The sequence below is a fragment of the Melospiza melodia genome, chromosome 6 (genome assembly GCF_035770615.1).
Source record: "Melospiza melodia melodia isolate bMelMel2 chromosome 6, bMelMel2.pri, whole genome shotgun sequence".
In the NCBI taxonomy this organism is placed as follows: Eukaryota; Metazoa; Chordata; class Aves; order Passeriformes; family Passerellidae; genus Melospiza; species Melospiza melodia.
The window spans coordinates 60,912,176-60,936,766 of NC_086199.1; the positions used below are offsets into that span (position 1 = coordinate 60,912,176).

At 40.8% G+C, this 24,591-nt stretch overlaps 1 protein-coding gene across 7 annotated transcripts in view; it reads right to left on the reverse strand.

The window, feature by feature from the left end:
• Positions 1-24,591, reverse strand: part of PTPN5 (protein tyrosine phosphatase non-receptor type 5) — a 77,818-nt gene that overhangs the window by 36,094 nt on the left and 17,133 nt on the right. For 5 of the 7 annotated variants that reach the window (XM_063158614.1, XM_063158613.1, XM_063158612.1 and 2 more), the window contains one exon: positions 18,763-18,873. In XM_063158614.1, coding sequence (XP_063014684.1) covers positions 18,763-18,862 — 100 coding nt within the window. In that variant the 5' untranslated portion in view covers positions 18,863-18,873. Of the gene's footprint in view, positions 1-15,534; positions 15,591-18,762; positions 18,874-20,217; positions 20,241-24,591 lie in introns of those variants that run through there. The other 2 variants (XM_063158616.1, XM_063158618.1) reach the window with 2 other exon arrangements.

A 24,591-nucleotide genomic window follows, 5' to 3' on the forward strand; every position in this document is an offset into this window, starting at 1 on the left:
ATATTATCATATTATAGAATAATTTATATAGGGAAACATCTTCCTTCACTCAGGAGGTAAAAGCTGGCATTGTAACTCTGGCAATGCCCATTTTAACCCCCTGTATCTATCTTTTTTTTCCTGACTTCATATGTGGGTACATAACAGGCAGAAGAAGGAAAAACACCTATATAACTCTCAGAAAAACAAGTGCTTAGAGTACTAGTCTTAGCTGAAATACTAAAAGGCACTGTAGCAATAACAAGTAAGTCAACAAAGCCTTACAGTAACAAACATGCCACGATCCCATCAAATCCTGCTGTGGGTGAAGCATTAGCAGCTCTGTAACTCGACTGAATCATACTTAAAGCCTTCAGAGAAAAACAAAACAGAAAACAACCCCTCAGAACCTCACATCCTGGCTGTATTTCCTAATGAAGTTAACATTTTAAAAGGAACTTGTACACGGGTACTAATGCTCAAGGAATTGGCACCGCTCCATTGGCAGACTTAATTTAACAATGTATTTTTGAGAGAAAGACTTGTTCCTCAGCAAAACTGTTTTTATAACAGAAAGAAAATGCATCCCAGCAATAAAAAGACAGTACTCATACAGTTATTAGACATTTATGTACATCCATCACACTGTCCCTGTAGGAATGATGCTTCTGGATTGGATAGTACTGCCTCTTCATCAGGAAAAACAAATTTTGTTAGTGGTGGATTGGGGGTTTTACCTTCCAAGACACACAAGACAGGAGGGCAAATAGGGCCTCACCTGTTCTCAAGCTGCAGTAGCCACCACACCACAGCAGCTAGGTTGCATTGTCCCTAATTGTTTTAGGTGTACTGAGGTACATTTCCCTCAGAACCTGTCCACATCTTCATGACGGCCACGTGTGGTGAGAATTTGTAGGAATGGACCACAGAGTGGAAGCACAGCAAAGTATGAGGTATGCCAGCAATACCTCATGTCCATCAGGATTACCAGCATTTCAGACCAGAGGGATAAGTCTGTTTATGGCTTCTGCATCTTCAGATGTCCAAATGCAACTGCCTAATGAAATCCCAGCCTCTAATTTCCATCTAACTGCTATGGAGAACTGTTATTGATGAAAGAACAGTAGATGAAAGTATTCTATTGAGATGGGTCTCAGTCCACTGCTAAAAAGAGTTTTAACATGCACCTCAGCAGCACACACAGGACACAGCCCTGGGCATTGTAGTTCACAGATATGGTCAAGACCTTGTTAAATACACACACTCTAAGGCATCCTGATTGCAGGCCAGTCCAAGTGCTGGGAAGACAAACATCAAACCTGAATGAGCTACCTCAGAGTGCACATGAGCAAGAGGCAGCTTGTGCTGGAGGGTAAAAAGCCTATCTATCCAAAGAACAGAGCTTTAGGAGATTGTTTTCTTATCCAATACCTATCTCTTTTTTGGTTGCCACTGCAGCATGATAAAGATGGAAACTGAAAAATTAGCTTTCTTTTGCACTGTGGTGGTATGGGAAGAAGTGGGTAAGAGGAAGGGGACCTCTCATACTTGCATGGCAAACACAACTTGTGTACTTACATTCTTCACTCTGCAGGAAACCAACCAGCGAGTCACTATTTTTTAACTCTGAAACTTCTACTGAACTACTTTATGACCAGCAACCTAATTTATTAAGCAGTAAACATGACATCACTACTGTTCACAGACAGATAAAAATCACCACCAAAGGAAGTCTACTTCTTGATTCTGTCTGCATTCCTGACTCATCTGATAAGTTATGTTGAAAATGTACACTAAAGATATAATAATCTGTGGTGAAAACTGGGGATACTAGCTTTCCCATTATTCTTTTTTTTTTTTTTTTTACCTTTCTGGTCATGACAACTGCTACTCTGCTTGATTCCTGACCTGCTTTGTTTACAAGAGTTCAATACATTTATGTTTTCCAAATGGCTGCATAAATTGCTGCTCAGGAGGAGAACATCTAGGCCCCAAAAGGACCCAGATTAAAAACTGCAAAGAAAAACCTCCCCAGGTGCACCCCACAACTACCTACTACTGACTGACTGGAGATAGAGGGGATTTACAACAATTCAATCTCCTCAGTACCTCCAATTCCATTTTGGATAAAGTCCAAGTTTTAGCTGCCAAGAGCTTGTGGTTGGTAGATCTTGCATTTGTAATGCAAAACCACATTGAGAGCTACTTCAGAAAGTATAAGACAGTTTAATTCAAACACAAGGAACAAGCCAGGCAGACCTATGGATCCCACTACCTTTACCCCTAAGTAATGGCACCAAGGCACCAAAGCAACACTGAAATACCTTTGGTATCTAACTGGAAGCCAGCTAGATCCATCCCATGGTCCTTTGTAGGATTGCAAGCTTCAAACTCTTCTCTGTAACAGAACTCATGAAGAAATAAGCCTGACATACCATCAAGTTAAGTAAGAGGTCCAAGAAACTGGAACTACCCACCTTGACACGTTACAGAGGAATGGAAGACTCTTCACCAGACTGAGCCTACACAGCAGCAACACAGGTGTGTTACTTAATCTGAGATGAATTTCAGCTTACAATTTCTAATGCTTTTAGTTTGCCTTAAGTGTATCTACCCTGGACTGTAAGAAAAAGCTGAGCCAGTCCGTAGGTATTCATAGCTGTGTGGGGAACAACTGAAGTTTCTAACATTCAAGGATTCTATTTCAGCAAGTTGAGTATTTTTGCTAGAAAGATCACACTGGAAGTATTTGTATTTCATTCACACCGATTCATGGGTTGATATGCCCATCAAGGGAACTCAGCTGCTCAACAGCTCTCCAGTGACACTGTTTCAGGCTCTCTGAAGATTCAAGAGAACACCACCCCACAGCTTGCCTTTTTTGTGTGTGTGGTTGGGGAAATTCAGTGACAATGATGCACACTACAGCTTTAAATTGAGCTTTAGTAAGTACAATCACTGATATAAAATGTCTACCTGTTATTGATTACTCTATGTAGAAAAATCTACTTCAGTCCTCCATTCTGAAAGACAAACATAATTGGTAATACAATACCACAACTTTTTCATCATTATCAAACTGCTTAGATAGGCACTGCAATGGCCCTTCCCTAACAGTGAGATGGTTAATTTAACCTTGTGTGACAGAGGATAACCCACAATTATCAACTTTTCTTTAGGCTTACTTGTCCCTGGGAGACAGGTGGCATGGGGAAAGCCAGAAGCCTCCTTCTGAGGAAGGCAAGTGTTTTCTGTGGAGTTCTTTGACAGTGCAGAGGAAAAGGGGCATCACCTACTTGCCAGGAAAAGTACTGTACACTTGTACTTTCCAAGCTCAGCTGGTGGAGTCTGGCTGCTGCTTATGCCAAATCCCAATTACCAAAAGGGAAAGACACACCAAGAGAAAAATAAAGGAAGAGGGAAAGTCGTGCAGTCAGGCAGATAATAGAGGTCTACGTACTTCCAGCCCGATGCTTCTTCCCTTTCACTGGCCACATTTCTAGCAAACTTGGAAGAAACTTTCCTCTCTACTTGAAATAAGTTCTGCTGAAAAGAATACACAGACACTTTGCCCTGCTGGGTGGGGGGAACTGCACATCTCCATCCATAACGAGCCTCTTCTCATCCCTGGGGGAACAGCAACCTGATGCCAGAGCGTGCAAGGAGAATAGCTGCCTTTCTGCTCAGCAGCTCCCTGCTGAACTGCTGAGTCACACGTTTTCTCTGCACTGAGTTCACACTGCTCCCACTCAGTCCACCTGCCACTTCATCTGGGATGGGTGGGAGGAGAGAAAGAGAGGTGAAGGCAGAAAAAATGTTCATGTTCACCCAGGACCATTATTATGGTACTGTGGGGTCACATATAAAAGCAAGCCTGCAAGCTGCTAGAGAGGGATGGAGAAGAGAAATATCAGACTGCAAGAAAAACTGCCTCCCCCTCTTCTCCAGCAAAAGGAGACTGGCCATCAAACAAGCTGCAAACCTCATTTGATTCCCAATCAGTCACCCATGTTATGTGCTTGCTGATATGTTCTGCGAATTTCAGGGTATGCACAAGGCTCTTTGCTGTGATTTAGAAGAGCTTTCAAGTTGCTGTAGTTTTTTTCAACAGTCCAACAGCTACTGTGTCATAATTGTCTGGCTGCCACAGGGAAGTGCCACAATGATGAGTGAAAATATCATCTGGATAGATTCCAGTTCCTAAGGGCATCTTCAGCTGAGTTGCTGCAGTGGAAATGTCCACCAGCTCCAACTTTTATCACGAAATAAGATGAAGAGAAAATCCTAGGCATTTTATTGAAGCTTCCATAAAACTCAAGCCTTACAAGAGGCAACATCTACTACCTGTTAAATTCTTGTTCAGAAAAGGGTTTCTACCAGCAATGGTGGGAAACATGCTTATCATGATTACAGAGGGTCCAGGTTACCCTTAGGTTGAGTTGTACATTTGGAAATAAACATTTAATTAAATTACCAAGGTGGTATTTTTCTTTGATTAGAATTCTGGACAGTACATTTTATAAAACATGAAAAAAGAAAATTCCCAGAAGTTTCCTGATTTATTAAATCCATTTTTGAAAAACCACTTCTGAAACTAACTTTGACTATAAGAACAATTTTCAGACTAACATTTAAGCCACCTTAAGCCACCTTGTCTGTTAGCAGACAAACTGAGGGCTTGTAAGAAGCTAAATAAAGACTATGTTTTATTTAACAGAATTAATGATTCTGAATAAAGTAAGCCTGTTCTTCCCTATGAGAAAGGATCTCTCAGAGAGATTAGTTACCATTAACACTAGTTAACGTTCAGTCTTACTTTTTAGTGATTCTAGTGCAAATGTCTACAAATGTGCTTGTGCTCTACAGACCTGAAACACAAAGACAAAATCCAGTCTCAGAGGGTGAAGTGTAATAGCATTAAAATGTCTTTCTATATCTACTTCTACTGCCCACCTCACAGAGTAGCTCACTGTAGTGTAGCTCAAGAAATAGTTCATGAAAAAATGGTAACTGCAGAGGAAAAGAAATATGGGAAAGAGAAAAGTAAAACTCACAATCCTCTCAAAGTCCCCTGCTTCCATACCGTCATTTTTGTTTCAAATAATCATAAGAATTTGCAAAATACAGTTTTAAAAGGCAGGATGCTGGCCTATGAAGTCATTTCTGGAAGGGGAAGGATGCAGCCTGACACCAGGGATTTTGTTTTACTGAAGGGTGAGTCTGGGGGACTACATTTGATCTATCACCAAACCCTTCCTTTCTGGAAGAAATCAGATGTTCCAGACAGCACTCCTCTCATACCTGGGGCCCTACACACTGATACTGACTGCTTTATAATATACCTAACCCTTTCTTTCTAGTAAAAGAAAAGGTAATTTACCTGATCCTCTCACCAAGTCTGTAGTCCATAACAGCTCATATGAAACAGAGCTCCTAGGAAAAGGCAGCTCAGGATACCTCAGCTGATACCACTCTGAATTAGGTGTGAGCTTCACTTAGACGGGAGCAAGAAAAAAAATCCTTGGGCTCTCTGCTCTGGAAAGACAGCAAAGAGGAATTGCTAGAAGCCACAAGAAGCAGTAAGGCACTGCCAGATAAAGCAAGCATATGGGAAGTACATGGGAGCTACTGTACCATCTGTAGGGTCTGACTGCCAGGGTCCTACACTCACTACAAACTGCTACGTGTCTACTAACAATGGGGAGGCGCTCTTAATTCCCAGTACAAGACTGGTTATGCCTTTGTCCACATCTAAATCATACTCCCACTACTAAGTCAAATACACAACGGTTCTCCTAATGCTCACAGGTTTTAACCACAAGATGTGTTGTTAGGCAATGTCTTTTTTCCTTTTGGCCTGTGAAACATCAAGTAAAAGGATATGCCATTTCTCAGGACAGCCAGGGCCCTTAGAGCAGTGTTTGCTTCAAAACAAAATATTAAATATGGCGTGAAATTACAGCTCTTGAGTGAATGCAGACCCTCAGAGGGCAGAGACACTGAATATTAACTTGTAATTCACCCACACATAATTAGCAATTGCCATCTTCAATCAGGACTCAATTCAAAGCTTCTTTTGTTTGATTTTGTCTTTTCTCCTTTCCTCTTAACCCTCTTACAGAGGGTCCATCTGATTAGCACTGAATATTAGATACAATTTAATGTTTTTAAAAATAAAGAATAGATTTCTTTCTTATGCTGTTTTCTTCACTGAACATTTTCAAGTGCCTGGTGATAATTTTGGAGCTACCTTGAGCTTATGTAAACAGACCACAAGTTGACTTTCAGTGGAGTTGGTTGTCCCAAATTAATCCCAGGCTGCAAGCTCCCTTTAACACTGAAAATGGAAACCCACAAAGCAGCTCTGTAATTGCACAGTTAAAGAGATAAAGGCTTAGACTGCTCATGAATCAGCCTTGCACAGGCAGCAAGAGCTGTCAGTGGTGCAGCAATGCAGAGCGGAATGTACAGGCTTGAACTCTCTGAAACAGAATAACCAACTGTCCTCTTTCAAACCCTAATTATAATTTTTGTGCCTTTACACTTTAACTACAGCATATACTTAAATATGCCTGAATTTATAATCAAAGATTAGCAATAATTTAAGAACCAGACAAACATACTCTTCAATAAAAAAGTGGCTCTGACAATGAAAAGAAACAAGCATATTCTGATATCACACACTTTTGAAAGCATTTGCTATTCATACCACTACAATCTGAATTGGTGCTGCCACACTGCTATTGTTGAAAAAAAAGGAAGAATATTTATTTTCTTAAATTAATAAACTCTAGAGTACTTCTTCAGTCATTATGCTAATACCACTGTGTGTTTCTAATGTCTCCTCAGTGACTGGCCTGGTATTCTGTAGGTATTAGATCTGCTTTCTGCTCTGGTGAATGGGAAGGTTTGCACCTTGAAGCAGAGGGGTGATTTGCTGGCTTCCTGCCAGGTTCAAATGGGAATGTTTTCATGTCATTCATTTGGGGATAGCCTGCTTTACTAAGTGACTCAAATCTTATGGCCCGGAGCCTTCACAAAAAAAAAAAAAAAAAAAAAAAAAAAAAAAAAAAAATCATTTAGGAAAGCCACTATCACATTCATTTCAAAGACATTCTCTTTCCTGAGCAAAGTAAATGATATCAAGACCAGTCTCAACAATCATCTTCAGCCACAAACCTGACAAACCTGATACAAGCCCCAAGGGTATTATGCCAAGTATAAGCACTTTGCTTTCTTTCATGCATTTAAAAAGGCTATGCTTGCACAGTTTGGCTTCCTCAGAATGCAACTCTATCACACAGACCCTCTAATTAACCCTTGAAATAAATACTTGTAGAGATAAGAGTGTGGACATCCACAAACAGGACCAATTTTGTCTCTGTATCAGAGCCTTATTTCAACTCAGGGCTACACCATTATGGGCCCTAATGGAAACTCAGCACAATTAAATATCATTGTTTCCAGTTCAGTACTCTGCTACCTCTGTAACTGCATTCCCTTCATGTTACAGGCATGCTTAGGGTACTAAAATGTCCCAAGAGCAACAGTTTCAAGCTCTCCTTCTCCCTAGCTATCACACAGAACACAAAAATTGAACAATTTGAGTAGAAAGGGGTAATAGTCCTGGGTCTAGTCTATCTGGGCTCCTATACTGCGCTCATCAACATGGATACACAGCCTTAAATAGTAAACTAAAAAGATGCAACAGCTTGCCTTCTCATCTTCTTCCCAGGGAGGAAACATGCACTGAGCAATGTTTTGTCTAGATAGATAAGCAGATATGCACAAGTTGTTACGGCTCTCTGTTGGAGAAGGTGACACGAAAAAAGCACATGCTGGTGATGAGCTTTGCAATTCTTCCGGGAGGATTTTGCACCACTTGTCAGCAATCCTGAGCTTCACTCTACAAAACAACCCAGAGAAACAAACCTCTCATGGACTCAGGCATCCCAAGGCTCCACTACACCTCACATCACACAGCCTCATGTTGAGTCATTGTAGCGAGAGCTGACATTATTCAACAGGTCACCAAGCTGGCAAGCAAACACCATTTTGGGTCATGCATCAGCAGAGCATTTCTACTTCTGGCTCCAGAGTGGGATCACAGACAGCCTAGGGATTTTCATTCTGTACTCCAGCAAGTGCTGCAGAGATGATGATGATCTGAGGTTGCATGGAAGCAGGTGCAGGTATGCTGCATGTGTGGGAGGCACACCTGACAAGGAGGCACTCTTCAAACCTCCCCATGCTTCAGGTATAAAAGCCATCATAGTGTGTCTTATTCTGAGGATGAAAAGACAGGAATTTAGCTCCTCAACTATGCAACACAAATTTGGACTATTAAAAAACATCATTTTGTCAGGTCTTGATTGGAGCATTTCTTTCTTTTCAGGAGCTCCTGATTTCATAACATTTATAATTCAGGTCACCCAAAAGGCACCGAACATATTCATACAGACTCCTAGTTGTCCCACAGTTTTGTCTCTATGTTGATATATGCTGTGCATATTACGTATTTTGGAATTTGAGTAGTCAATTGCTTCCCTTAGGATGCTCTTTCTGAAGTGTGGGTGACAGTATGTGTCAATGGGAAGCAAGATTTCATCCACAGAGCTGTATTTCTGCTATGCTATCCAGAACACTTCATCTGCATTAACAGGAGATGCCAAACACCTCATACCATGTCTCCTCCCACACTTGACTTCAATATGAAGAATAAAGTACTGAGTAATCTTGTAAATCTCATTCTTAGCTTCTTAAGACCAGAGCAGCACTTCCAAATCATCCCACCTCTGTCTTCCTCCACATTAGCTTAAGATTCTACTAAAAGAATTTTTTTTGTTTGCACCTCCCATCTCCCAATGCCAATTAAATACAACAAAACTGCTTGGTCCTTTCCTGAAGGTTTGTGTAGAATGTTTTGGTAGCAGGGTGTGGGGCGGTACAAGGACGGCTTCTTTGAGAAGCTTCCCCATGTCTGACAGTTCTAATGCCAGCCAGCTGGCCAAGGCCAAGCACATCAGATGGTAGGAATGCTGCTGGGATAATCTGCTTAAGGAGAATAAAGTTATGGCACAGATGCAAATGTTGAAAGCCTATGGAAGAATGGAGTGAGACTATCTGGGAGGAACATCCCTGCAGACACCTGGGTCAGTGCAGGAGGGGCAGGAGTGCCAGAGCTGAGATTCCCTTGCAGCCCATGGAGGAGCAGAGATCCACCTGCAGCCCCTGGAGGAACCCACGACAGAGCAGGCAGATGCCCAAACGAAGGTTGTGACTCCGTGGGAAGCCCATGCAGGAGCAGGGGGACCTGCAGAGCCAGGGAGAGAGGAGCCCATGCTGGAGCAGCCTGTTCCTGAGGGACCACAGCCAGGAACCCACACTGGAGCAGTTCATGAAGGACTGCAGCCCATGAGGAGGACTCATGCTGGAGGAGTTAATGAAGGATTGCCTCCCATGGGAGGGAGGGATCACATGCTGGAGAAGGGGAAGAACTCTTTTTCCTGAGGAGAAAGCAGAGGCAGAAACACTGTAAGATGAAGTGAATGATAACCCCCATGCTCCATCTCCCTGAACCAATAAGAGAAAGGAGACAGAGAAGCAGGAATGAAGTTAAGACCAAGGAGGAAGGGGTAGGAGGAAGGTGTTTTTGAGACTTGTTTTACTTCTCATTATCTGCTCTGATTTTGATTGGCAATAAATTGAACTAATTTCCCTGAGTTTTGCCTGTGACAGTAACTGGGGAGTGATCTCTCCTAGTCCTTATCTCAACTCATCAGCCACTTGTTATATTTTCTCCCCCCTTATCCAGTTCAGAGTCGGGGGGACAGTGGCTTTGGTGGGTGCATGGCCTCCAGCAAAGGTCAAATCACCACAATAGCATTAATTATGCTGGAAAGATCATAAAAAGAATGGGAAAAAGCAACATTTTATCCATGGCCCAGGTAGAAGCCCTGTGATCTATTTCAGATATGCTGAGCAGAGGCACAGAAGACAAAAGAGTAAGCAGGGCAGTATCAAGTCCTATTTTTGAGGGATAACTGTAACATCATAGTTCATCCTTTCATCTCCACAGATCTTGAAATGATCTTATCAGCTGAACAGACAATTGCATCCCTAAATCCATATGTGCATCCAATAGGAGCAGCACTTTTGTAGTGTGTAAAAAAACCTCAAGAATAAAGGAAGCTTCACCTTAGAGCTGTTGCAAAACCATTTTTCTGTACAGAAAAATAACACAGGCTCTTCAATGTGCTGGCAAAGAACATTCAGAACCTATCAGTACCAGTGAGCGCACAGGAAGCTAAAAGGGGCCATTTTGAGAATGCCTGCACAAACCTGACAGAAAGAAAAATAACCTATTCTGAAAAATAGCACTGTCTTTGTCTCCCACAGAAGGCATACAAAATGGAAGGCATTTAGTGTCTTTCAGGAGTGCCATCCCTCTTATCAAAAGGCTGCAAAATTGGTCAGATAAAACTTTTTCCTGTTTCAGCTGGTATTTTGCCTGTGCAAGGAAGTTGGGACCAAGTCTTACAGTCTAATCAGGTTCTCTTCAATTTCTGTAAGAGACCTTTTTGGCATACACAGAGGTAAAGGTATTCAAACTGCTAAAGACTCTGCAAAGCAGCAGCTTTGGACTGTCATTTGAAGGTCAGCCTCCAACACACAGTATTTATTTTTCTATTGTTAAAGAACCTGAGCAGAAAGGACTTTTGCTAGAATATGTTAGTTAATTGAATCTGGAACATTAACAGCTTTTTCACAACACTGTAGTATTTTTTCTATGAAAAGCAATGAAAAAATGGTTCTATTTAAAAGTGGTAATAGCTGTAGTCTTTGAACATATGCTTAATGAATAAATCTGTTCGGAAAAAGCCTTGTGTGTATTGGAGGGAGGTAGTATGTTTGTTCTCACTTAAAGCGTGCCATGGTGGCAATCAGCAACAGCAAATGGCATCTATTGTTGGGACTAAAAAAAAATTTCATTTGGCCTTTTACTTTCAGGTGAAATGGCTCTTTTAAATGACACATTCTTTTAGCTAAACAGCTGAGTTGAAAATAAAGCAATAGCAGATCCATGTCATTAAGGACACCTTTTAGACTCTTTGCTAGGTGCAAAGAACCACAACATGGTAATATCCAGGCAGCTTGCTGCCACAGCATGGGGTGCAGCACACAGAAAGCCTACAGCTCACAGGGAAGAGGCATTCAGATCCCATGGGGAGAACAGCCTAACAACCCAGTGCTACCACATACTGCAGTGGTGGGTGCAATCCCAAGGATGAAATTATATAGGATACAGCAAATCAGGGGACCTGAGCAGAATAAACTCTGTAAAGCTTAAATGACAACCAAAAATCTGGGATGAAAAACACACGAGAACAAACTCAACCTACTGCGTTGCCATTTGCATGAGCAGGTGGATGAATTTAATAAGCTGGTAGATTTGTTTGTGAAATTCAAATGCCAATTCCATACACTGGGAAGTGTGAAAAACATCCACAGTCAAGCCAGAGCTGGCTGGGTATTTTTAAAGGAAGCTTGACAGATGTTGTGAAAATGTACTGCAAAAGAGTCAAACCTGTCAGTATTTACTCTTCTTTTGAAGAGCTCCATATTCCTCTCATGGAATCTCTCCTTTCTCCACTTAAACTGAGAGTTTAAGCTCCTCAGTTCCACTCTGAAAGCTCCAAAGGAAGCTTCACTCCCCTTCCTGTTTTATTTTTCAAGAACATGCTTGACTATGACTCCCTTTTTGCAACACAGCCAGATCTCAGCTGGAAAGTTCATTTTGTGGTGAAAGAGCCACGGGGAACTCCCAAGCTGCATTCAACCAAATCTTCCAGTGCAACACACTGCAGTTGGAAATCTAACAGATCTAATGGGTGAGACCATACCATGATCACCTCTTCTTTGACAACTCTTCTCAGCTAGCAGAGTTGGGAGACTGTTTCAGCCAAGCACGAGCCAATGCCTGCTCTCCATCAGTGTTTCTAACTTGTCAATCCTTGCAGTCCCTCCTCTCTCCTTTTAGAGTTTCCCTTGTGAAGATGCAGAGAAGGCCCAGATCTGAACAAAGATCAGAGACCATGTGTATGTGGAAAGAGATAAGATTCGCAAACAAAGAAAGTCTTAGGTTCCCAAGATTTCTTCACAAGACAGAACAGTGATACAATGAAGAAAACATTCCACCATTAAAACTCCTTATTCTTGAGGTTGGCGCTCCACAGCTGCTCACTTCTTAATGCTGTCCTTACTGAAGTACTTTGTCCATTGAGGCTTCTTGCACTTCCCCATGGTGATGTCACCAGCAGGCACAGGGAAGCATGAAACCTCAGTCAGCAAACTAGTAAGGCAGAGGTCAAGCAACCATGATTTCCAGAAACAGTAGAGGTTTGAGATATGGTGACAACATTAGATTTCCAAAGGGTGTCAAACTTATCTTCTGTGACAGTCCCTGTTGCTGAAGAACAAGCTTAAAAAAGTTTATAAAACTGCTGCATACAGACCATGTGACATGTGAGCAGAGTCCTGTTCTCAAAAACTACTAATTGTTTTATCAGGCTGATTTTCAGCTTATTTCAACTATGATATTAGTTTGTCCATTAATTAATCAGTTAGTCCACCAACCAAACCAGTGCCCATGAGGCAAGCATATAATTTAGCATGTAACAACATGTACAAAATACTGCACTGGTTTGGATGTCACATCCCTGAAGCAGGGATACTCTTCAGTACTTTTGACTTAAAAACCTGTGTTCTATGGCATTAAACTGGGTCCTACAAAGCCACTAGACAATGAACTTGCAACAACAAGCAGAGAAAGGAGAAGATAAAACACAGATGGCAAAAAAAGGTGTATGTTTGGGATTAATGGAAAAGCAAATATCTGATAAGAGAGGAAAGAAGGAAAATAAATACAAGGCCATAGAAGAGAAGCCCACAGGAGGAGGAGGAGGAGTGTGAAAAGCCTGACAGAAGGACTGAGTGGAAACTAAAAACAGCATCTGGCAGTAGCTCAACTCAAACAAGGTAGCATATGCAAGAAGTACAGCATACTGAAAACTTCCTTCCTCTTGGGTATTAAATAACCTCAGAATTAAGATAGAGAGTCTTCCCTCCCTCTCCTCTGAAATATCTTGCTCTAAACTCTGAAACAGAAAAAAAAATATGGTTAGAATTTGGTGATTGCTATTTCCCAATTACAACTGTGAGCTCTTACTTGAAATTTTCAGGCATGAAGCTGCAGAAGTCAGGCACAGATTTTGATTCATTTTTCTAGTGGGTTTCTCATGCCTAACAGACTTAGGGCATCAAAAAGCCAGATTTTTGAAAGGCCTAGGAAAATTTTCAAAAGCTCCAATGCCCCTAGATAGAGCCCTAGTTCTGCTGAAACAATAATTGTTCCTCAAAAGACAGGCCCAAGTTTCATTTTCAAAAGCAGCTTAAAAATATAGATTACACTTCACACTGACAGTGAGAGAACACCACACAGTTGTTTTTGAAACTGAGACTGACATGATTTTCAAACTGCTGCCTACCACGTGCTTTTGCTTTCTTTTAATTGTGCCTGTGAATACAGCACACAAATGTGTCTGCTGTCACTCACAATTAAGAAAATACAGGTACAGTTGTGAGAACATCAAATACTACAAACTGGGCAGTGTGAGGACAGCCCAGCACTCCAAATCTTACACTGCAAGTGATGTTTATGCTATTTGCACCTGCACAAAAGCTGAGAAAGTCCCACATGGGGAAGAGTTACTGTGCTGACCAGGGACTAACAGAACCCCAGTTCTGTCACCTCTCACAGGGCTGGAACATGGCCTTACAGGTAGACATGCCAAGGTGAGCAATGCAACTTCAGGGGATATCCCCCATGCCCACCTCTTTGTTGTCATGATGCACAGGCTGCCACATCTACATCTGACAGCACAGCAGGAACAAACTACAACCACAGTCCTTCACCCCGAGACCATGTGGAGCAGGGCTGTAACTGGAGGTTGCTGTTGCTCTCCTCAGGTCCATATGCCCCTATTTCCTTCATCAGAGCACAAGAAGGCAAAAACAAAAAGTTGGTGCCACCAGACCTCATTCTAACAAAGCACATCTGGTCAAATTGATATTCTGTGACAGTCTCTATTGCCAAAGAACATGCTTAAGAGGTAGGACCTACACACAGAGGCATGAGCAATGAGGGGAGAAATGTTCTAAGATGAATGATGAAAGGAGGATTGGCAGAACAGCCCTGAATATTCCCTGGGGGGGAGTGACAGCCCGGAAATACTATTTTGCTGCCTGAATAGCAGTGGAGACACAGTGAAAAATGTAGTTTCACCTTGGACTTAGGATACCAATCTCCATAGGGATGGATAGAAACTGTTTTAAGAACTCGACTCTGTGCTCTACCTTTGAAATACAGCTGCCTGTCTGCTAGAGGTCCTGGATCTTATCATATTAAGCAATGTTTTGTCAATATATGCTCATCATTCTCTGTACATTGTTAAACTTTTCAAATTATATTCTTGTATTAAGGTTTGAAGAGTGAAACCCAGGAACATATCAGCAAATGATTCTGCTGTGTTTTCATGCAGTACGCCTGAAAGTTATCAAAAATTTCCAGCTTTCACTGGAACTTCTTCAGAAAGCAAATAATCAGTTCCCTTAAACACCATATGAAATCCCAGTGTGAATAACAAAGTAATACCCTGGGTATTCAACAATAAGATATCCTTGATGTTGTGACTGCTGTGCTGGGCTAATGGGGCTGGCAGAGGAGTAAACATACATCAGGGAACACCATCAACAGGGTCAAGCCTTTAAATTACAAATGCCAGTTTACCATTGCCTTTACATAGTGTGAAGCAAGACAATTTTATGCAGAGCACAGGAGAATGAAGAGCATCAAGTCAACTCACCACCTGCCTAGTTTGAGAAAGGATCAAGTCTAAAAAGGATTAACAGAAGAAATCTGCCAAAAGCCAAGAAATTACCCTGCCCTTAATAAAGATATGATAATACTGAAAGAAACTGTATTAAAACTGTTCTAAATCAATAGAACTATCTAAATCAATAGGACCAAGAACTAAAACTGGCACATGATAATTTACCAAACAAATGCTTGTCAAAAAGAAGGGACTGATTTTCAATTTAACTCTTGATTGAAATCAGGGTCACTGACTTGAAGAGAGTGTTCCTTGGCACTGCAAACTGCCTCATCCTCATCATTTCTTTGATTCTTAAATGCTATTAAGAGATTAACTGAGATTTTTATTTGTTTAATTTTCTACAGTGTTTTGTGTACACATCGCAGAATAAAACTTGCTTTAATAAAGATTTGACTGAAAGGCTTCAAATTCAAACTGTCAGCCCAAGTGCACATTCCTTCAGAAATAGCATGTTAATTTTGCTCATCCCCACAGACTCATGTGACCTCTTTTATCTGTATCCTCTTTCCCACCCACACAAGAGCAGCTCGTGGCTCTGTCGTGCAGCTACAGCAAAACTTTTCAAACCTCCAGGAACACCATCCAGTTTCATTTCACTCACTCTGTTTTTTGCTTCATGCACGGTGCTGGATGTGAGCATGTGAAGATGAAGCATTTCTGTGAAATAAGTAAACTTATGATTACTTAAAATGTAATTTTTCAATCTAGTCCATAATTTTATGGCTCCACCATCTGTATTAACTGGCTGGCATAAACATATTCTAACAGTTTCCAAAGAAATTTTTCAGAACTTTAATTTGCCCTCCAACCTACCCTAATCAAGCCATGCCCTATAGGTTTCTCATTAGCTCCTCTGCCCTGCAATGCAAGCAGTATTTTCTTTGTCTCAGGGGTGACCTTATCACTCTCTTCAACTTCCTGAAGGGTGGCTCTGGTGAGCTGGGGGTCGGTCTCTTTCTCCCGGCAACAACAGACAGAACAAGAGGACACAGTCTCAAGCTGCGCCAAGGGGGATACACGCTAGAATTAAGGAGGAAGTTTTTTACAGAAAGAGTGGTCAAATACTGGAATCATCTACCCAGGGAGGTGGTGGAGTCACCACCCCTCGAAGAGTTTAAAAAAAGACTGGATGTGGCACTTGATGCCATGATCTTGTTGAGGTATTAGAACATGGGTTGGACTCAATGATCTTAAAGGTCTCTTCCAACCTAGAATTTCTGTGATAATTGATTGCTCAGCTTAAGCACTACAACATTGAAGTGACCTTTGGCCACATTCTGCATTGTATTTTATGCAATACTGAAGTCTATTATTGTGTTTCTGACAGCTGAACTTTTTTTAGCCTTTTCTTTGCCAAATTTGAAACAAGAGCCAGTCTACAGTCCTACAACCATGCCTGGAGAATGATTTCTATTTAAAACATTCATTGGAGCATCTTCCATCAGATTAAAGACATGGATTTAAATTTTATACACCTAAATCTTTCCTGAAATTAGCATCACTGATACTTTCTAAGTGCCTTTGCCTCTTGTGCCAAAAGCAGTGTGCTCAGCCACCTCAGACTGAGGCCTTTCCAGGGTACTTTTCATCAAGCACAGTTGCCAGGGGAAGCTTCCAGACACAGAATTCCTCCCATGGTGCTTTAGCAATGCTTCCATGCTGGCTCTAGCAAGTTAACATGAAAGGAAGTGCACAACCTTCAGCTCACATTCACTTGGGAAGTTTCAGCACAGTTTCTTTGCTGGAACTATTCCACTTTGATGTCACATGTTAAATGATTGTCGATCTTTTCTTTCTCCCCTCCCACACCAGGTTTTTCCAGGCTAAGTTTTTCTGCAAGGCAGAACTACCCACGCCTTATTCTGCAATAAAAACAAAGCTGCTTGAAAAACTTCCCTTTGTATTGCCCACATATAAAGTGTAAGCCAGTAATCACTGCTGGATTCAAGATCTTTTCTATGAACAACTTGCAGGCTCAGTGCATGAATACTGGGTATTTTGGCCCCAATCTGAGAGAGGGGCAGTGTCAAAGCCTAAGCAAAGACACAAGGGGAAGAAATGAAGACTCTTATAAACCAGGAGGAGAAAAATTAATAAAGAAATAAATAGTGTTATTCTATCAGAACCATGCACACATTTCCCCCCAAAAGCAGTCACATTGGTGGACAGGAAATAGAAAGTGAAACATGAAAGAGGTCTGCACATACTCAGCAGCCCTAAGAATCATATACTGGATTTATAGCACATAATTATATTTTTTTAGCTCTCCAGCTAAAAACAGAGGGGGTATGGTTTCTGTGTTGATGGATGGAACAAATTTACCTTAACTCCATACTTTTAACTATATTTTACTACAAATTTCAATTTTTTACTTACAAATTTTACTTTCATATTTTTACTTACAAATTTCAGTAAGGGGATAAATTTGATAAGCACAGTGATTTCTGAAGTAATTATTTTGTATAGCAGCAGAATGGTGCTCATGTCTTCCTTTGTAATTAATATAGTTTATAAGTGTCATGTAACATAAATTACCATGCTTTTACTTATGCCAAAGTATCAAGAATAAGTGCTTTGAGGCAAAATGTGTGTTTGTCATTCATTGTATATTTGTACATGTCCTAGCATAATGAGACTTGCAATTATTTTGCACAATTATCCACCATCTCAATAAAACACCCATCATCTCATTGATGTTTCATGGCCTTGGTTTAACTTTGGCCTCAAATTATTTGCACAAGATTGTAAAAAAAACCAAAACGTGTAACACTAACATGACTCTGAGCTTACAGAAAAGACAGCACCTCCTTTCTGCCCTTCAGTCAAATCAAATGAGTGGCAGGCATTGATTTTCAATTGTCAAAATCTGACCCCTTATATCTAATTTGTAAAGATGGGAATGCCCAGGAAAAATACCTGTAAGCTACCTGAAGTTTTTCAGGATTCTTACATAAAAAAGATTACAGTTAATAAAGGGTTTTTTAGCAGTAAATTATACAGAAAGAACTCATTCCCTCACAGCTTATTTACATGCTTTTGCCCTTCAAACATCCCCTAATGAAGGTTTTCAGCATCCTCTTTCCACAAGCTGGGTCTTCATTGCAGAGGGGAGTTGATACTGAGGGCCCACCCATGTCAGATGCACTGGCTCCTCCAGCATAAAAACAACCAGAAACTGCAACTGACTGCAAGGAGGTACCAAAGGCCAGTCCAAGGGCAGCATTAACTGCAACCAGTATATAAATCAGGTAACCAACCAATAAAACCAAAAAAGGTTTATCTACCCTGGATGGAGGACTCAAAGCCCTGGTTGCTCTAAGAGCCCTCACTATGCAGACAGGAAACACTTTCTTGTAAGAGACAGAATATGTTTAGAAACAAGTCCAGAATGGCTTGAAAACACCCACTTCCTTGATGATTAAACAAAACTAATTTATTTACAGTTTACCATGAATCAATTATACAGAAAGAAGAAAAAATGCTTGAAACAGCTATGAACTGGATTTGAAAGGACTTCCCAAAGAGCTTTTAAGAGACAACACCTCAATCCTTTAGGTTACCTTAAAATTCCAATCTAGAAAGAATTGCATAGACATCAAGTAGGCAGTGGAGGTAAAATGGACTCTGAATGATGTGAGAACCACAGCTAGGTTAAAATATATACTCCACCACGAAAAGATCTAGCAAAAACTACCTCCCGTGCTATCTGGGCTTTGCAAAGCACTTAAAACCTGAAAGTTAGGCTAAGTTCTGCAGGACTGTATGAAAGTGTTTTTCATCTGTACTGAAGTGACAGCATGATAACTATCATCCTCCTTATCTTACTTACCATCTGACTTGCACTCAGTCCTTTCAGTCACATAGTAACTTGGTTCCAATGCCTGCTCCAGGACAGGTGGTCCTCTGGGATTATCATTTACGTCCTTCATGCACTAGAATCCTGAAAAATAAAGGAAAAAAATCTAAGCTTTAAATCTATCAGATGTCTAAGAACCATTCTGGGCTTTTACACACAATTCTTCTTGACAATAAATTCTAAAAGACCGTGACGAGCTGCTCATCCATAAAGAAAGAGTCAACCCACCAATGTGTGGGGTGAGGTGAAACATGGAAAGGAGATCAAATATATTGCCATATTATCATTGATGAACATGCTTTTACTTATTGCTTGCATAAAGGAACTGCAAACTACCAGAATCAAACAGTATGTAGCATAAAATGTTTTAGTACTTAAGGAAAAGGAGGCAATCCCTAAACTAAGCTCCCTTAGAAGCCATCTGCTCCATAAGAAAAAAGCCTTCAGCTGAAATCATAACTCTCCATTTCACTAAAATCTCCAAGAGGCCTTAAAGGTCTGAATATAAGACAAAAGCCCTTTTTTTTTGTGGAAGACTGTTGAATGTGTCATACCTATCACACGGAGGGGCTAACTGAACACATAATTTGGGAACAGTCCATCATAACCTCAGAGACCATGTGCCAAACATGCCACTAAAAGCATGGCAAAATCACAGGCAAAGAGGGTCATGCAGGCAGGTGGAAAGAAATTCACCCCTAACAAACTGCAAGGACCTTTTCCTCCTTCACACATTCAGCTAAAGAAGAGGCCAGAGATGCCTTTTTTGTCCAGATGATGAAGTGCTCTGCCTTCAAAGCTTATGTGATTTGTCATCTAATTCTAAAGGACCTTGCACTGTGAACATCAGGCCAGTTCGTTCAGTCTCTCCGAAAGTCCACAGAGACAAACAGAACTCTTTATACTGATGCCAGTACTCTGTGCCTCACAAACCCAATCAAGAAGTCTCCTAAGAACATGAGTTTAAAGGGCTAAATTCTAAAAGTGTCCTCTCCTACAGAGGTACTGTTGAAATCCTTTGACTAGAAAATGATCTTGCTGGTTCTGAACAGGCTAATAAATCCAAGATTATTTAGATATGCAGACTTTATCTCCGCCACTAGGACATGAGATGCTCACTGCATATAGAGCAGCACATTTGTATGTTAAAGAACATTTAAAAGTAAGTAACATCCTTATAAGACACCAGTATACAAGACGACAGCAAAACAGTTAAAAGCAAAACAGCAGAGTAATGTGTGAGGCACTCAGAAAATCACCTGATGCAATATAGCACATCTTAGCACGAAGCTATCCTCTGCTACCCAGGACAAGGGATTACTAAGGGATGAAACTGGCTGTAAAGGTCTGGATACATACTGTCTCTTTCACTTGTAATAATACAAATACAGTATGTAAGTCCAAGAATAAGAATTACTGTCTGCATACCCAGTGTGTCTCCAAACATAATCCAAAAGTTATTCCTAAAACGAGAAAAAAATAAGAATACATCATACAGATGGTATTTATACTTTTATAGCCACTTAGAAACATCTCTCCTTCCTTCCCAGGAAAATATGACCACTGATTATTTTCAGCTAGATGTTTTTAAGTTAGTTTTCTGATGTGATTTCTTCCATCCAAGCTCAAACCAGAAAAGATGTGTTGCAGCCAAGTCCCAAAGGAAGTCAACCTTCTTTTACAGAGCAGGTGCTACTAAAAACAACTTAAAAGCCCCATGAAAAGATGGTGTGGACAGTTCTGAGTTTACCATCAGCACCCCCACTGCCTCTCAAACTTGTCAATGACATAATTGCCAGTTGTGTGCAACAACTCCCGAGAAACAGGCTTTGCAATGTTCTCATGTCCCCCCAGCAGGACTGCTAAGAGGTGCAGAACCAAGGAGTAACTGGATTTTGTAAGGAACTTTATGTCTTTTGGCTCGCTATTAAAGGCCAAATTACATCCCTAAACTGCACCTTATTAGTGATCTAATAAAGGATGTTTACATCCTTTCTACACAGCACTTCTTGTCTTGACACAAAGGGCTCTGGTATCTGAACAGGTTGCCCCAGAAAGCAAAGGTTATCACTTCTGCTAAGTGGAAATGTAATTAACTCTGCATGCCCTCAGTCCAATGCAAGCAGAAGACAAGAGGTAAAATTCAAGCCAGAAGAGGTTTGTGCTTTTGAAAAAGTGGAGTAAGAATATTTGCATTTAGTTACTGTGGTTACACAAGGTAACCCAACCACATGGAGTTTTTAGCATAGAGCTGTTACAATGACAGCAGCCCCAAGTGCTTTCTTTGACCTCCCTTAGTGCCTGCAGTTCACCACAATATTCAAATACTGGTATATAACTGTTTTCTTTGCACACTGTGTACAATGAACATGGTATCACAGCATTTCCAGAGAGGCCAAACAAATAAGAATTAATGTTGAAGATATATGCTCCTCTATAAAGAGAGAGTTGCCTCTTCCTAAACTATATTCTACTGTTGTTTTCGGCATTCAGTGCAGGTGCCTTGCCAGGCTCCACACTTAATTCTTATTAATATTAGAAATTATTATTAATAATTTATACTGCCTCCAAACTCAAGCATTCTTCCTCTGCTTCCTCTTACCCCATCATTTAATTTAGGGACAGGTGTAGTTTTACACTTGTGAAAGAAATATCCATCTATTGCCTAATATGTCCTGTACTTCTGTCTCTCCAACAGCATGTGAATGATCAAAGGAAAATACCACTAAAGCAAAGCAGGAATCACTCCTGCCTCTGAAACAGATAAAGGCTTATTTTCAATTATCTTACACCGCACAGTTATTATCAGTGCAAACCCAATGTGAAAACAATGCTGAGATCTGGGAGCATTTTACACCTACTATACACTGATGTAGAAGACCTCATTCCATCTGCCCTTGACTACAAGGAAAACCTTCAAGGCCAAGTAGTTTCACAGAAAGCAACTCACATTAAAGGCAACACAAGTGCACAACCTTCCTTCTGAAACTCTGGTGTGTCCTTTGTTATTCTGACACAAGCAGCTACAGCCAGCCACAGGAGCACTCACTCTTGCGCAAAAGTGCCAGCAAAATCACGCTCCAAGTTAAGAGAAGATTTCGGCACCTGATTTTGAGCTGTGTGAAATCTCTAGAGGATGTGTCACAGAGGACTGAGAAGCAATTGCCAAATTCCTGGTAGCAAATACCCAGAAGCACGCTCAGACTACATGGAACCAAGAATGACTTTAGCTTGTGCTATGTATGAGGAAAATAGCAAGTTTTTAAACTACCAAGTTAATCCTTGCTGAAAACAATGACATGGTCTGCCCAGGTGCAAGTAAAAATGTGTACTACAGTGTGGTAGTACAGTACACACAATTATATAAAAGAGTACACTACAGTACACACAATTATATGTGTACATACCCTGGCATTGACAGGGTAACAAAGCAGGTTAAATTGCAGGAGCATCATCACAGAACAGTAATGCAATTGCAGAGGATGGAATACAGAATGATAAAATGGTTTATTGCTATTGCTCATTTTTTCCCTCTTTGGAAAGGATATAGCACCTATTCCAAAGGATACATCATTCAGGCAATCCATAGAGATGCTGTAAGATATTCCACCACTTAATCTACAGCCCCCAGACAAGACTATTAGCCCAAAATGAGACTTCATGGAGCCACACATTCTCCTTTTGTCCTTACATTCCCTTTTCTCCCTCTTGAGAATGGACAAACCAGAAGACACAGATAAGACTCTTGGGGCAGAGGAACAAAAAAAAGCGTTATTAAAATGAAGTGTGCACATAAGTGGTTTCTGTCTTGGGATCTGAAGACCAAGTTTAATTAACCACCTGGGTGGAAAGCACAGTTTATAGAATGTAGACTATCTGAGGACTGCTGTTGCCATATGATTGCAGGGGTTCCATACTGTTGTCTCCTCATCACAAAAGTTTCATACCTTCTTGGTGTTTTTCTCGTGGTCAGCTCCTCAGAGCACTGACTCTTTCTCCTTCACAAAGCAGCCACTGACCCCAGCTCCCCTCTCACCCACCCCACTCTTTTAGAGCATCTTCTTCTCATTGCTTACAGCTGTGGCCTGTGAAAGTCAGGCCTGCTCCTAATCTTTGCTAATTGGCCCAGCTGCAACTCCTTAGGGGTAAGATTACTTTCTACACTGTCTTTATTTTCTTATATTCTATTCTATCCCCCTACAGACTGCCATCCCAGTCATTCCACACAGTCCCTTCTAACTGCTAGTCCACATAAGAGCAATTTTTACTGGCAAAGCCAACATAAGAGGGACGAGGGATCGGGATATCAACTTAGAGATCAAGAAAGCAGAAGCAGGCATTTAAAATAGAGTAAATAGAGACCAAGCCATATCACACAGGCTATTGACTAGCTCTGTAAGGGAAATAGGGCTTTGTTCCTTCTTAAACTCAAAAATTAGTTTGTCATCAGATAGTTACTCAGTGCTAAATAGATACTGACAGATTCTGCCACTGTCAATGGAAGCTTGTCCTGGAAAACCTCTGAGGACTTCACCTCTTCTCTACCCGTGCACTGTAAGTCTGCTTTCCACAATACTGTATCCTTATGAGATGTCAGTAAAAACATAATAAACTTGAAGAAATTCTAACTCTGGGAACAAGAGAGATTTGTTCATTGAACACTGGATCATCACTGGTTGTGAGGCCACAGCTCTGTATCTCAGTGGTTTGAGAGTCTGTCTTTGGTTTCCTGTTTCTCCATTTTTTTCAGATTCAGTTCAAGAGACTGCCTACCATTCTGTGGTTGTAGAGCTCTTAGCTCAGAGGGATCCTTAATATTTCTTGAGGAATTTGTATGAGTCCACCATCCAAACCATAAACACTTGAAGTTCACTTTGTGTTGCATTTAGCAAGATCTAACCTTTCACTGCTGCAGAAAGAGAGGGGTTTGTTTGTTCACCCTGTTCAGTTTCCTCTACTGCATCCTATCCCCCTTGATTAGCTATCCATGCAGCAGCAAGGCTGCTTCAGCTTGCAGAATTGACAGAAAATAAATTAATTGGGTGGGGTGTGGGTTAGCCACCACTGAGGAAAAGAAAAGGGGACCCTCTTCAGAGGAAGCTCACTGCTAGATTAAATGCTGAGGTGAACTGCACTCTACTTACAGGACTTCCCTGGGGGTTCAGCTCATTGTACATCCACATGTACATTGTAAAACTAAGCCTTAGCAAGTATCAAATGAAATTCAACTCCTTTGTTACAGCATAATGATTTTTGTGAACACCTCCCACCAATTTTACCCAAAAAAGAGTGATCAAAATGCAATCAGGGCAAAAGTATTAATAAAAAATTAAACAGGAACCCAAACATTAAATACAAAGCTTTAAAACAATATTCCCACTAGAAAGGAAAAAAAAAACCATCTTACTTTCTTTAAAAAGCTATTTTCTAGCTACTAAATAAAGGTAAACTGAGAAAATTACACATGATATGCACAGCCATCCTAGAGAGCATTTATAGCAGTTACTTGAAATTCTGATGTCACTCACAACAGATACATCAGCTGGTTGTTCTAAAAACTTGATCGTATATTAAAAGCTATGACCAATATTGTTTTCTGTGCATAGAGATAAACATCCTGCTCAAAGATCTGAACTCCTATTTAAAAACAAAACCAAACATTAAGAATAAAAAGCACCCGGTGTGGTTCTGAGACACATATGTGGCTGCATTGCATATTCCCTGCCTACACTGGCAGTGTGGGAGCTGTTAGTCATCTAATGCGCAGATCTGCTTGGCACCATGCCTTCCCTCTGGCATGCA